Genomic DNA, 14,487 nt, shown 5'->3' with positions numbered 1-14,487 from the left:
AAAAAGAATGAACAGACAAGTCGTGCTGCGATAGAGAAAGGCAGGCAGAAGCACGGAGTGAGAGAATGCCATCCTCATTCCCCTTTGCCCTCCTTCCTCTCTCTCACCCGGCCACTGAATGTTAATGGCTTTTCTGCCTCCCCCCCTCTTAATACGCACACACACATATACACACACCATCACCTCCCAACCCCTCCAATCCGTCCCCATGGACACTGGTGCATTGTTTGTGGCAGAGCTTCTATTCTTTCAAACTTAATTACCTTCTTGCCTTTTGTGGCGTCAGGGTCTGGAAGTTTTTGCTCCGTGGCAGAGGAGGTCGTCACACATTCTTTGACGGTGCATTCCCTTAATCTGGGGGTAGAGGTGCAGGGGGTAAAGAGAGAGGCTAGAGAGTGGAGCTTCTACAAGCATGCACTTCTAAGGTTGTTATAGTATCCCCCTGTGCACGTGTACGCACGCGTGCACAGTCATAATGGTCAGGGCATAGGCTGCCCTTTGTTTGTGTGGTTCATTTCCAATCAACCCTAATTAACTAGAGAGTGTTTCCAGATTGCCAGCAAAAGAAAAATCTCCCCTTTTTTTCTCTCCCCTCAGTCTGGGCTGTTTTGAGTTCAAGGAAGGGGAGGAAAAAAAAATGGAAGTATTAGCTATGTAGATTAGCTCTGCCTTTGATGCTGGAAAAATCTTTAGCAAGGGCTGTAAGTGGTGACTATGACCCAGTAGTGTTTGACTGTTTATTTTCATGTCTCACTTTTAGTTAAGTTTGAAATGTTGCCTCTTCAAAGGCGCAGTACTTGTGAGTATATTTAGACTGGACTGCGTCAGCCTAAAGTCCATTTGTAAAAATGATAAATCCATTCAGAGCTGTCTCTAAACGAATAAACTTTGTCTTCATCAAACTCCGCCAGCGACATGTAATGACTGGCATTGACCTAAGAGGCACATTGAAATTATCATAATGAAAAACAACTTAACAGAAATAAATTTAACTCGGCTAAATTGAATAGGATATCCTGGAGTCTGTGAGGTTGCTTCTGAGCAGAGACTAGAGGACGTGATAGATGTTTTAACCTCGTCCTGATTGAAGCTAGGATAGGAGCTTGTGTAATCTGATCCTGAATCAGATTTTGGGACCCATCTGTGGTTTGGGCGATATGATTCTTGCCCTGAGAGGAAAAAAAAAAAAGCAAACCTGGCTCTGGGCCTCATTATTTGTTTTTTCTTGGTCAACAAAGTGCATGATTGAGGGATTTTTAAAATTATTTTGTTTCCTATGACTCTCACATGTTGTTGATCATTTCCAGAGTTTTGTATGTGTGTGTGTGAGATAGTGAAATTTTAGGCAAGGAGCCGAAGGCAGTTCGGTGTATGTTACCTGAGCAGCCAGTGAGACCAATTTACTTGTCATCGTCCTGAGGGGTAGAACCTGCATACCTGCTCCTAGAAAAGAAAAAAAAAAAGAGTAACTTCCATCTCCAACGTTTGTCCTCATTATCCCGATCCACTCCTTTTTTGAACCCTTTTCTTTGCTCCCTTCTCCAGACAGAGATCATTGCTTCGGGATTCATTTTGATTTTGATTTGCTAAAAGGCATTTTCTGGGAGTAGTTAATTTGTCAAACAAGAGTCCTGTGCTAAGTGGAGTGGCGCTTGCTTTAGGTGTCTGGGCTGCGCCTTGCAATAATGATAAGGTGTCTTTTGATAATGAAGGCCTTTGCTCACAAGGGAGACACAGCGCAAGAGGGACTGGTGGACAGAAAAGGGTGTGGAGGACATTGAAGAGATCTACTACATCTGCCGTCTAATATTACACCTTCAGGCAACAATACAAGGTCTGCACGAAAAGCCTGTTTGAGGCTAAGAAGTAAAGAAGATGAAAAATATTTGGTCACACAAAAGCCATCCACATCTCATTCTTATTGCAATTTTTCCCTTTTGTCCTTTCTTTAAAGACTTTAAACACAGAGCATTAGGCTGTATTTGGTGGCTGCATGTGTGCGAATGTGTTTTTGTGCGCATGCATCAGCGCTCTTTGGTGGCAGCCAAAGCCTCTCTCGCATTGTGAAGAAGGAGATAATTCCCCTCCTCATTCATCCACTCCATTTTTTATCCCTCCATTTCTGCATGGCAACAAATAAACAGGTCTAATTAGAGAAGAGTAGGCCTTTTCATGACACTGACAGTGGGAGATGGATGCAGGGGTTTTCACAGTGCCCTTCGCCTTTGTCTTTGGCTAACGCTTGGTGACATTTTGATAGAAGATTTGGTGTTAGACTGAGAGGCCACATGCTGAGAGAGGGATGACCTTCCATGAGACCTCAAGGAATGGACACATAGCTGTAGTCTCATGCTGTCTTCTGACTTTGTTGTTTGACTTTGTTAGCTTTCATGCATGGATCACCTTAAAGATTCACTCCGCATTTAATTTCTCCAGTTAATGGCACATATGCATCCAAAATGTTTGACAAGTAGATGGAAAATAACCATTTTAAAAGTCAGATGAGTATCCCGAAGGACATATCAAATGAATTTCAGTGTTTGCAGAACTTACAGTATAAATATTCACAGCAGCATTAACAGTGCTGTCTGCCATTACATTAAACTATAGGATTGTTAATGGTGAAGAATTTGAACCTAGCGGATTCCAAGGAAAACAAAGACGACAGTGCGGTAACACTGAAATTACAGGTTTGTTATTTAACAAGCTGCATCTCTGACTAATGCATGATAGTCTGACAGAACAAAAGCAAGAACGGTGACATCATCAGGAGCTCAGTACGTCAGGTCTGCACAGAGGACATATTGTTATAACACTTCATGTATAATTTGGAATTTTAATATGACTGCTTGCAGTCACAGTTTGGGCCCAATGTGTTAGCTTTTCATGCAGCAACTTCATATTTTAAGGAACATCTTTGATGGTGATCATGTCTGGTCTCTCACTTCTATTGAAATTTGCAGGAGGCAGAAGAAGAAAAAAAAGTTAAAAAATGAAAAAAAAAGTGGAGAAATCCCCTCTTTAGGCTGCCTCTGTCTCTTGAGGTAATACTGAAAAGCAGATGGAGAGATGGAGGGGAGAAAGAGGGGAGGGAGAAAAACAATAGGGCAAGGAGTCTCTTAGCCCCCTTCTTCCATCAGAACTAGCAGAGTCCAAAACAGGCATTCCTGGGCCATTATTTGCCTCAGACTGGATCTGATCTGCCACTTTAATGACCTTAGTGTGTGTGTTTGTGCGTGCATGTGAAAGAGAGAGAAAAAGAGAGAGAGAGAAACTGTATCTGAGTGCATGCACGTGAAAGCAAGGGGACGTGCTTAATTAATAAACAGTGGTTGGAGCAGCTCAGGCCATCTCCTTTGTTCTGCTGTTAAAAGAGGGGAACTGTTTTTGCAGTGTGGAAAAAAAGTGGGCTTCGCTGTCTCTCTCTCTTTCTCCATCTCTCTCTCTCTGTCTCTCTTTCCTTCTCTCTATGAATTTGTCTATGCTTTGCTCTCTCTCGAATGAAAGCACTCCGGTTGGTTAGCAGAGCGAAGGCAGCCCTGGGGGGCAGAGAGCAAGGAAGGTTCCTTAGCTAGCAGTAACATGATCTGTCTTAAAAGAAGCAGCATTGGGCGCTACTGCTGTGAAAGGTGCAAAGCCTGGGGAATGAAGCGAAACAAAATCAGGCATGGAAGATAGCTTTTACCTCAATTTATTACTGCAAAAGAAATTTCTGATAATTAATCTTTAAAGAGCTGTCGATCCATGTCTATCCAAAGGGATTTTTGGAAGTTCAGAAAGGTAAATGTATTTGTTTGATTGAATGATCAGACATTTCATCGGCTCTTTATCTATTTAAGCAAAATTAAGAAATAGTAAGTCAATCAGACTGACTTCATTTCCCTTAGAGAGGCTGTTGAAAATTCAAGACTTAAATGTTTTGTGTAAAATCTGGCATCCGATCCTTTGAAAAAAAGAGTCCTTCTTTTGACTCCCCACGTAATAGGCACCATAAAGCTTTATTTTTATCCCACCATACTTGTACTAAACAAGCAATTCATAGTCACTGTATTTATAGTTGTGTTTTCTTGGTTTTCCAAGTCCCCCCTGTCACTGTAATATGCACATTTCTACAAATAGATATAAAAAAGAAAATGTATATGATGTGGGTGGGAAAATATATAGCTTCAATGAGAACCAAAGATAGCAAATTAATGGACAGCAGCATAATTGTTGAAGCACACATGTAAAACAGCTGCGAACCTGAAGCATTAGGGGTGATATGTCAGTGCCAAGTGCTTAACATATTAGCTCATCCATAAGACATAATTCCATACTTAAAGTGTTAGGAGATGCATAATTCATAAACTGCAGTGTTTTATGTCCGAGCCACAATTCAAAGGGGTTGCTCCCCAATGAAATAAGAAGTGAAATGACACCACTGACAAGTAGTAAATCCTATCGTACGTGTCGCATTGGCTCTCAAACTCCCTGCTTCTGAACAGCTTTACCCTCAATCACATTTAACACAAGCCTTAGTAAGGGGGACATTAGTGGAAAAAATAAATATACTAACTGTTTGACAGTAGATGTCAAGGTTGCTGTCTTGGTACTATGTCAGTATACTGAATAATGATTTGTTAATAGTGGAATCAGTTGCAATTTAGTTGTTTGGAAGGTTGTGTTATTGTATTTTTTTTTAAAAAGTTGGGTGGAGTTGCATATCAGGACAGTAAAGGTGACGTTGGTAAGAGTCAGTGTTGCTCACAGTAATAAATACCATGTGTGACTGTACATACCTACAGCATGCGTATTTGGCAGGTTTGTCATTTACATCTGCCTCTTTTTTTTTTTGCTACACTCATGCTTAACAGATAAGCACTAAACAATTTCCTGCTGCTTGTAAATGTTTTCTTTAATCTCCAAAAATAGAGTCAAAAATTGAGTGAGACACAGAGAGTGAAAACATAATTTCTCTTTTAATCTATCACTAGTCTCCATGGAATCATCTATGGGATATGTCAGATTAGACCTGATTATAGCATGTGCACACGCATGCACCCGCAAACATACTCACACACGTTTGATTTCATTCCTCACGCTTTTATTGTCCCTCCCACTGGCTTTGTTTAGCCCTGGATTGTTGCGGATTAATCCTCTAATTGCTTTGTAGCCTTGTTGTGGGAGAGAGGGAGTCTAGAAAAAAGAGAGGGAGAGTTAAGCAGCAGGTGGATTGGGTTAAAGGTTAACATGGCTCTTTAAAGCTTTCTTTTAATGCCAGCTCATTTACACGCAAGCATCTGAAAGGCGCTGGTACTGTAACAAATGAAAAAACATGGGTATGCTCAGCTACTGTAGTTCCCATTTGTTGCATTTAGCCAAGTGATAAGTATATTAATATAGAAAAGAAACTTTACTTTAAAGATTGTAGTTCCGTCCTTCCTCTCTTCTTTCTTTATTTTTGTCCACTCCTTTTTCTACATAGTATTTGTGCCTGGTTTGGAAATGCCAAGAGATTAAAGTAGTGGAGGTTTGAAAGATGGCAGCAACCCAAGATTGATAACTTCTTACTGGTATTCTAAGCACCATTTATCATGTTTTGTGTGTCTTTCTTTTATTTATTGTTCCTATATATGTTTAAAATGTAGTGTTCTACTTTTCTACATGTTCAAGTATGGTCATATGATTATAGGCAGATTCTTGCTTTTCTTTTCCACACTGAGTTCCAGTCTTTCATTCAGAGCATTAATAGGTTAATAAGTGCAGCCTAATTAGCAACTCCTGACTGGTAAGAACATGCCAAGACTGATTTATCCAGTGTTTCAAGACTCCTTGAACTCCAGTTAACTTTCTTCTTAAAGCAAGATGCTAGCATATCCACATATATTTTTTAATTAACTTTACTGAGACCCATTTGTTGCTCCTGTTCTGTAATACCCAAAGCAAAACCAGGTAGTTGTATTATCTTTCAGCAAACACTGGCAGACAGGATAAAACAGTGGATTCACTACTTCCACTGTTGCACAGTGGTGTGTTGATCAAGTCTGTTTACCAAACAATTAGGTTATTCCCATTAACTCCCTGCTTCCATGTCATTTATGTTTACCTATTTTCTTTTGTTTCCTACCTTCAGGCAATGTGGCAAAAAAAAGCAGTTTTGTTGTTTGAGTGTGTTTTATTTTTGTGGTTGTGACAAGCAAGTTAATGTTGTATTTCTCCATTTTCCGATGCTAGCTGCTCAACATATCGGGTTAATTGTTAGCAGAAGAGCAGCAGAAAAATGTGGTTCCTTTTATAAATGTATATTCACAGAGGTAATACCTTAATCACTGTTGTCTTGTGAAACAACCAATGTTATCCAGATGATGCTTATAACAGGAAAGTATAGGTTGAATTTGGGTTGACAGTAATTCGTAATTTGAATAAGAGTAGACTTGTTTTCTAATCATCTAAAATTTAATTCTTTTTACACAAACACTGATTAAGTTGTTTACTTTTCTTTGCTACTCAGGTCCCTGTTAGGTTGGATGAGATGAGATCCCTATGTAGTGGTCATCATGGCAACTTGTGACTCTCCCCCTATGGTGCCATCACGGCAGCAGGAACATGGTGGCCAGAGGCTGGACGCTGCTGCTGAGGACAACTCCATTGTCGCCATGGAGAGCAATGTTGCCAACAGCAACAACGTCAACAACAACCAATTGTTGCCTGCCACCATTGGAGAGCCGGAGAATGGCATTGGAGAGCCCACTGTGAGCCCGCTGAGGTCCACTGCTACCCCCACCACTGTCAGTGCAACCACCAACCCTGTAGCTGAACAGGGTCGGAGAGAAAGCTTTACTACCAGTAACAAAGTAAGTGTTACTGGGACTTTACCAGGAGTAGTAGGAGGAGCAGCTTTGGGTTCGGACTGTTCTGCCCCTGCCACATCCCCTGTGGCACCGGCAAAGGAGATCCCTTGCAACGAATGTTCTAGTTCCTTCTCCAGTTTACAAAAATACATGGAGCACCACTGCCCCAATGCCCGCATGCATACCACTGGAGGTCACGAGGAGGGTGAGGACATTGAAGAGATGGTAGGAGAGGAGAGTGAAGATGAAGGGGAGCAAGAGTTGGGTGCTGCAGAGGTAAGAGAAATGAACAGTGAAATGGAGATGGAAGAGGACAGTGATGTGGAGAACCTGTGCAGCGAGATCATCTATCAGCCCGATGGCTCTGCCTTCATCCTTGAGGACTCCAAAGAGCAGTGTGGCAAACAGGGGGGGCTCTCTGGGTCTCTCCACTTCAGGGGACTTCTGTCCCCCCAGAACTTCCCCAATGCCCAAGTCAGCAGTGGCCATAGTGGCCTGAGCCAAGGGGGGGACCAGCCCGCTGCACCCATGTCCTTCTACCCCCAGATCATCAACACCTTCCACATCGCCTCATCCTTGGGAAGTAAATCCTTAGTGACCGACCACCCCTCCTTCCAAAATACCTCAGCTGGAGGGCTGGCGGGCACTGGTCCTGTGTTGCACAGTTTCCGTGTCTATGACCTCCGCCACAAGAATGACAAAGACTATCTGAAGGCGGATGGTGCAGCCAAAAACTCCTGTGTGTCCAAAGATGTCCCCAACAATGTGGACTTGTCCAAGTTTGAGGGCTGTGTGGCTGATGGGCGGCTGAAGCCTGTGCTGATGTGTTTCCTGTGCAAGCTGTCTTTTGGCTACAGTCGTTCTTTCGTGACACATGCTGTCCATGACCACCGTATGACCCTGAATGATCCGGAGCAGAAGCTGCTGAGTAACAAGCATGTCTCCGCCATCATCCAGGGCATCGGCAAGGACAAAGAACCTCTTATAAGCTTTCTGGAACCAAAAAAACCCCCCAACTCTGGGCTACCCTTCTTTCCCACACCTGCCAATTTTCTCGGGCCAGACACGGGGCTCCGTGGTTTGTGGAATGCTCTCCACAATACTGGTGAGAATGCCGATTCCCTTCAGGCAGGTTTTGCCTTCCTGAAGGGCAGTGCCAGCAGCTCCCCCAATGACCAAACCCACAGAACCCAAACCATGCCAAAGGCTGAGACCAACCCAAACCTCGGGGGAGGGGCTGGTGCCCACAGAACCCCCACCGGGAGTTCTGCTGCTGCTGCCACTGGTGGCAACATGGAATGCAGGAACTCTGATAGTGACTGCAAGGGCCACGTTAGGGAAACATGCACTTTGCAACCCAATGGGCCAGACTTAAGCCAGTTCACACCCATCAACCAGGAGCCCGGTTCAGTGGGCGGTGAAAGTCCAGAGCAGGATGACGATACTTACTCCAACAGTGTTGGAGTAGAAATGGAGGCAGATGACGAAGAGGAACAGGCCATAACTGTGGCAATGACAGGCCAACAGGCTGGCAGCACCAGTAGCAAAGATTTCCCTCTCTTAAACCAAAGTATTTCCCTTCTTTCCAACAATGTGCTTAAGTTTAACAGTGACAGTAAAGGCCCTGCATCCACCTCCTCTTCCTCTATGCCTGTGTGTGAGAAGCTGGAGATGGAAAAGAGCCATCTGTCCACTGCTCTGGTAGCTGCTAGAGAGCGGGATAGCAGCAACGACTCAACCAGTGAAGCACTGACAGGGCGGGATGGATCGTCACCATCTTCCCACCCACTGGACATGATGATAGTGCGCAGAGATGATGAGAGTCCTGGACCACTACTTCAACACGCAGGAAATGCCAGTACGCCTGGAACCCCGGGGACACCTGGTACCCCTGGTCCAGCTGAAGGCTCCCCAGGTAGTGGTGTGGAGTGCCCCAAATGTGACACTGTTTTGGGATCATCGCGGTCACTGGGAGGGCACATGACGATGATGCATTCACGGAACTCCTGCAAGACGCTGAAGTGTCCCAAGTGTAACTGGCACTACAAGTACCAGCAGACGTTGGATGCTCACATGAAGGAGAAACATCCAGAGTCGGGTGGATCGTGTGTGTACTGCCGCACAGGACAGCCTCATCCTCGCTTAGCCAGAGGCGAGAGCTATACCTGTGGATACAAGCCTTTTCGCTGTGAGGTCTGTCCAATGGTTTTTTTTTAAAAATCTGTATAGGTTTTGTTTTATTTCATTTTTTTTAGTTTAAAAATTAAGATATTGTCAACATTTTTACTATATTTACTTTGTTGGGGTTTTATATTTTATGTGATTTATTAAAAATCACTGGGATCAGATGCAGTGTATACAAAAATATTAGCAAAACGTGATGTATTAAATAATCCATCAGATATCAAACATATTTTGAAATAAATATTTTAATCTCCATTGTGCATGAGAATATTATTTTTTTCTCTTACAGGTATGCAACTACTCAACCACCACCAAAGGCAATCTCAGTATCCATATGCAGTCAGACAAGCATCTGAACAATGTACAAACACTCCAGAATGGTGGAACCGAGGCACAATTCAACCACAACCACACCAACCCTGTGCCTAGTGCCGGCCTTGGTGGAGGCTGCAATGCTCTTTCACCAGCCAAGCCTAAACAGAAACCCACGTGGCGCTGTGAGGTAATGAAAGCTCTTTGGTAGCAATTTGTTCGGTGTCTGCACAATTCTTTCATCATCTCATCATCTGACCTCTGATCGATATAAAACGTAATTAATCTAGATTCAATTGAAGCAGAAGAAAAGTCATGCTAATTTGAAATATTATATAGATTTTATGTACTGTAACTTTTTTAGTAAAATTAAAAATAATATATTTTGAAATGGAGAAAAATTGCTTTAATCATTGTGTTGATGATGATGATGATGATGATAATAATGATGATGATGATGATTAAATTTGAAATATCCCACGTTGCATCAAATAGGTGTGTGACTATGAAACCAACGTTGCTCGGAACTTGCGAATCCACATGACCAGTGAGAAACACATGCACAACATAATGCTGCTGGAGCAGAACATGACCCATGTCCGGCAAAACCGCGTAAACCTGTCCCCAGCAGAGGCGGAACTTTACCAATACTATCTGGCACAAAACATGGGCCTGGCAGGTGTAAACCTGGAGAACCCAGCCGGCAGCAGCGGCCCTGATGCCCAAATGATGATTAGCCCCTTCCAGCTAGATCCTGCAACGGTGGCTGCTCTCGGATATGGTCTAGGTGAGTTATAGCATAATTGAAATTGAGTACAGCTGTTTTATGTATTACTTTATTTTTTCCTTATTAAAAAGGGGGAAAAAGTAATTCATTTGGTCAAGTATTTATTATTTGTGCATGGTTCCTTCTGCTCATCTGTCACTTATTTTTCCCCCTCATACTTCTGATACCATCTGGGAATTGTTCTTAATCACCCTTCTTTTCCTTTACCTCCTCACCTTCTGTTCCACTGAAATCCTTTTTACCTCAGTCCTCTTGCCACAACCTCACCTCTTTCTCCTTCCCTCTTATCGCTGTTCTCATATTGTCCCTCTATCATTGTCTCCTTTTGTTGACCCCTCTCACTGATTAAAAAATGATTATGAGATGCCACATGAGAATTATTCTTAATCTTTCATTTGTAATTTTCTTAAATCAGCTTAATCCCCCCCCCACACACACACACACATACACAAACACCCCACCCCACCCCACCTTTGCTCACCCTGGAGGAAACACACACAGACACACACACACAAACACACACACACACACACAAACACACACATACACTTGTACACACATACACACACTCTCACACAGCATGAAGCAGATTCCCGTAGGAGTGAGAGAGATTTAACAATGACCCCGCAGTGTTACACACCCACAGCCCAGCCAGCAGATGTACTCTCAGTGAATTACACTGATAACACACAGCTCCCCATAGTGAGTGCAGCTGTGCATAGGTTTAGATGGTGTGAGCGGGATATTTATGCATTGAAGTTACCACAGTCATACACACAAATTAATGTACCTATATTAAGTGTGAATACACATCCTTATGTGTAAAAAAAAAAAATGTTACGATGCATCTGTGTATTCCAATTTTCAAATTTTTTCCTACAAGTAAGTTTTTTTTTTATTCTGGCACACAAATTCACACACACAAACACATCCTTTTCAAATTCACTAATTGAGGCAGTCCTATTAAATTGCTTTATATATATATATATATATATATATTAGATTAAACATTCTTTTTTTCTCTTTTCATATGATGTACGATTGTTAAATCCCCTGTGCACCCCAAACAGCGTGTCGAGCTATTATCTGAAAAAGGAAGCGAGATGAGCTTTGGTAGCATGGGAGCATACATAGAGAGACAATGAAGGGATCAAACAAAAGAGTTAATTACATTTGCGTGAATGGCAGATCTGCTTTTTGTCCTAGGGTGGATGCGGTGAAGAAAAAGAAAACAAGTGTAAAGCATTGATCAGCTTTTCAAATCTATGTGTGGATGTGAGAAAGCCTGGAGGCCTAAAACTGTTGGCCCTCTTTTGCTGAGAGCAGTAATTAAAGCTACCTGATGAGCGAGTTAGCAAGTTGAAAAGGATGATTGTAATTGATCCTGATTCAATCCTATTAGGGTTTTTTTATAGACAAGACTTTGTAAGGAGCCCTAGTCCTCTGTGAGGCTTTATTTTATCAAATCCTTTTGTGTGAGCGAAGGCCTGCATAGAGAACTCATTTTTCTCTTCACACTTAATTTCATTAAAAGAGTCTTTTCTCTTTCTGTCTGCCCTCTTTCCCTGTGTATGCCAGCCACTCACTTTATTCTTAGTTTTGTCTTCCTGCACCATTCTTCTTATTGTGCACCCTGTCTGGTTATATGCTTATGATAGCTAGAGAAGTTAAACATTGTTATTCATGCATTCTGTTTTTCTATTTGCTGGCTAACCCACTTTCTTACTAATTTCTTCACAGTGAATAGTGAACTATCGGCGGAGTTGCGTCTTGCCAGTGGTCAACTGATGGCAGATGACCTATCCCTTGTGCCCTCAAGTGGAAGGGGAGGTATGTCTTCAACAGACTCTGCCCTGTCCACCTTGTCGCCACCTATCAACGATCCTTCGCTGCGCCTCTACCAGTGTGCCGTGTGCAACTGCTATTCTACGGACAGCCTGGACGCCCTCAACACCCACATCAACGCTGAGCGTTCTCTACCTGAAGAGGAGTGGCGCTGCGTTGTGGGTGATGTCTACCAGTGCAAGCTCTGCAACTACAACACGCAGCTTAAGGCCAACTTTCAGCTGCACTGCAAAACAGACAAGCACATGCAGAAGCACCAGCTGGTGGCCCACATCAAGGAGGGAGGCAAAGCCAACCAGTGGAGATTAAAGTGTGTGGCCATCGGCAACCCGGTGCACCTCAAGTGCAATGCCTGTGACTACTACAGCAACAGTGTGGATAAACTGAGGCTACACACGACCAACCAGAGGCATGAGACTGTCATCCGCCTATACAAGGTAAAAACACACATCTCAGATTGGGGTTGTCCAAAATAAATTTCAAATATCCCTTAATTAAAAATATAATCATCTCAGATAATTAAGAAAAGAATTTTGTTGGAATGTGTTATTGTTTTTTTGTTTTGTTTTTACAGTGACTTTAAATTGTATAACCTAGAGCACAAAACAGATGTAATTGTGCTTAACTGAGAGGAACATGACTCATTTTACATCAGATTTAGAACAAAAATTCATATTGTCACTTGGACGCAGACATGAGTGGAAAAAGGTCACTGTTAGAGCACCCGGGATGATTACTATCAGATATGGATACATGTCCTGCTTATGACATGCTCTACTGTCCCTGATAATTACACATAAGTCATGTTCTGTTAGGGAGTTTCAAGTGTTACTAAGTTTTGATTATCTCCAGCTGTCCCTTCAGCTGTAGAAAATTCTGTGATAATTAAAGAATTTGCTATCTCGATTAAAGTATGCAGTATGTACTTTTCTGAAATTATACATTTATATACATCAATGTTGTATCATTTACATTCACATCAACATCGTTCTTCTGTAGCAAAAGTGTGTTATACTGATTTAAGTTGTCATGTTTGGAGAGCAATGAGACACTCATTTAAATTCAGAAGTCACTTATTAAACTGTTTACACTATGAAGAGTTTTTTGCAAATAAGTTCAAATATGGACGTAGTTTGGAGGATTTCTCCTCTCCTATATATTTAAGGTAATTTAGTTTGTCAGTTTAATAGGATGCTGTAACATTTCTGAGGCCTTGACCTACAGGACAGGATCAAGTGCATTACATTAATGAGGATTTCTTTACTACTGTACATTTGGCAGAATGAGGTGATTGTGTTTTGTGTGTGTGTGTGTGTGTGTGTGTGTGTGTGTGTGTGTGTGTGTGTGTGTGTGTGTGTGTGTGTGTGTGTGTGTGTGTGTGTGTGTGTGTGTGTGTGTGTGTGTTTTCATGCATGAGCGCTTTGGCTTAAATGAAAAGACATCAGTTGTTAAAGAGTTTAAATATAAGGTTCTACTGATAGGTGACAGATAGGTCTCCTAGGATACAATGTCCATTCTCAACCATTTAATCATTAAAAGAAATCTATTTATATCAGTTTTGATTAAATGTACTTACCCTAGAGGCATAATCGCAGTGTAAATAGTAAAAGCAAATGAAACAAAGAGGTATTTGACATAATGAACATGTCTCTGACACGGTCCGTATTTAGCTTGCGAAGAAAGTTTGGTGATGAAAGGGCTTATCCTTTCAGTCACACACGAACATTAGTGAGCTGAGGCAAGCGAGGATCATCCCAATGCCCCCTCGGTGCACCCATACACCTCTGTACCTCATCTACCCACCCACCTACCCCACTGGCCTCAACAAATCTGTTCCACAGATGACATTTTTAGTGCTTCTGGCAGAAATCCCACAATTTTACCCTTGGACATGTGGTAGTAAAGCAGAGAGAGGGCGAGAGAAAGCATAGAGAGGCAAGGCAAAGGCAGAAAAAAATTCTTTATTTGACTAGAGAAACACCTCTCCTTTTATGTATTAGCAGAGGTGAAAAGCACATGGGGATGGAGGTAGTTTGGCCTGACGCATAAAAGATCCGAGTGTTGACGACTTCACCATCTGGTTTTTTGGAAACAGAGAATATCTTTATGGCATGGGAAACCATTGAAGATGCAAACAAAAAGCATATTCAGAAGTTTTTATGGCTGCTTTGTAGCAGCAATGGAGTACTTCTGAGGAGAGTAGAGAGCTTAAAAGTGCTTGTTTTTTTTCAAGGCTTTGAAACAGCGAGAGGGAAATGACATTAGCAGCACATGGACATTGAGTCATCTGGTGTCCAGGGCACAGCAGGTGGAGCAGGAAGTCATAGGCCTTATATGGAAAGAGCGGAGCTCTACGCCTCATTGCTTACAAGAGAGGAAATATGGGAAATCTGCAACATTTTTAAAAGAATACTGCACCACGGGGTGTTTGTCCACTGTATCAGCAGGATGCGGATCTAGATGGAAATTAAAACAGTGCATACAACCTCAGTTCACTAGTAATTCAGCTGTCTTTATCCCCTAGAAACA

General features: G+C 42.3%; 1 protein-coding gene across 1 annotated transcript in view; it reads left to right on the top strand.

Moving 5' to 3' along the window:
- The window catches only part of zfhx4 (zinc finger homeobox 4), a 79,216-nt gene that overhangs the window by 13,653 nt on the left and 51,076 nt on the right, over positions 1-14,487 (top strand). The window contains exons 2-5 of the mRNA XM_068343760.1: positions 6,491-9,023; positions 9,304-9,516; positions 9,822-10,113; positions 11,854-12,395. Coding sequence (XP_068199861.1) covers positions 6,537-9,023; positions 9,304-9,516; positions 9,822-10,113; positions 11,854-12,395 — 3,534 coding nt within the window. The 5' untranslated portion in view covers positions 6,491-6,536. The remainder of the gene's footprint in view (positions 1-6,490; positions 9,024-9,303; positions 9,517-9,821; positions 10,114-11,853; positions 12,396-14,487) is intronic.

This window comes from Antennarius striatus, chromosome 20, assembly GCF_040054535.1.
Source record: "Antennarius striatus isolate MH-2024 chromosome 20, ASM4005453v1, whole genome shotgun sequence".
Lineage (NCBI taxonomy): Eukaryota > Metazoa > Chordata > Actinopteri > Lophiiformes > Antennariidae > Antennarius > Antennarius striatus.
Note: the sequence above shows the minus strand (reverse complement) of the source record. Positions and strands in the feature narration are given on the sequence as shown.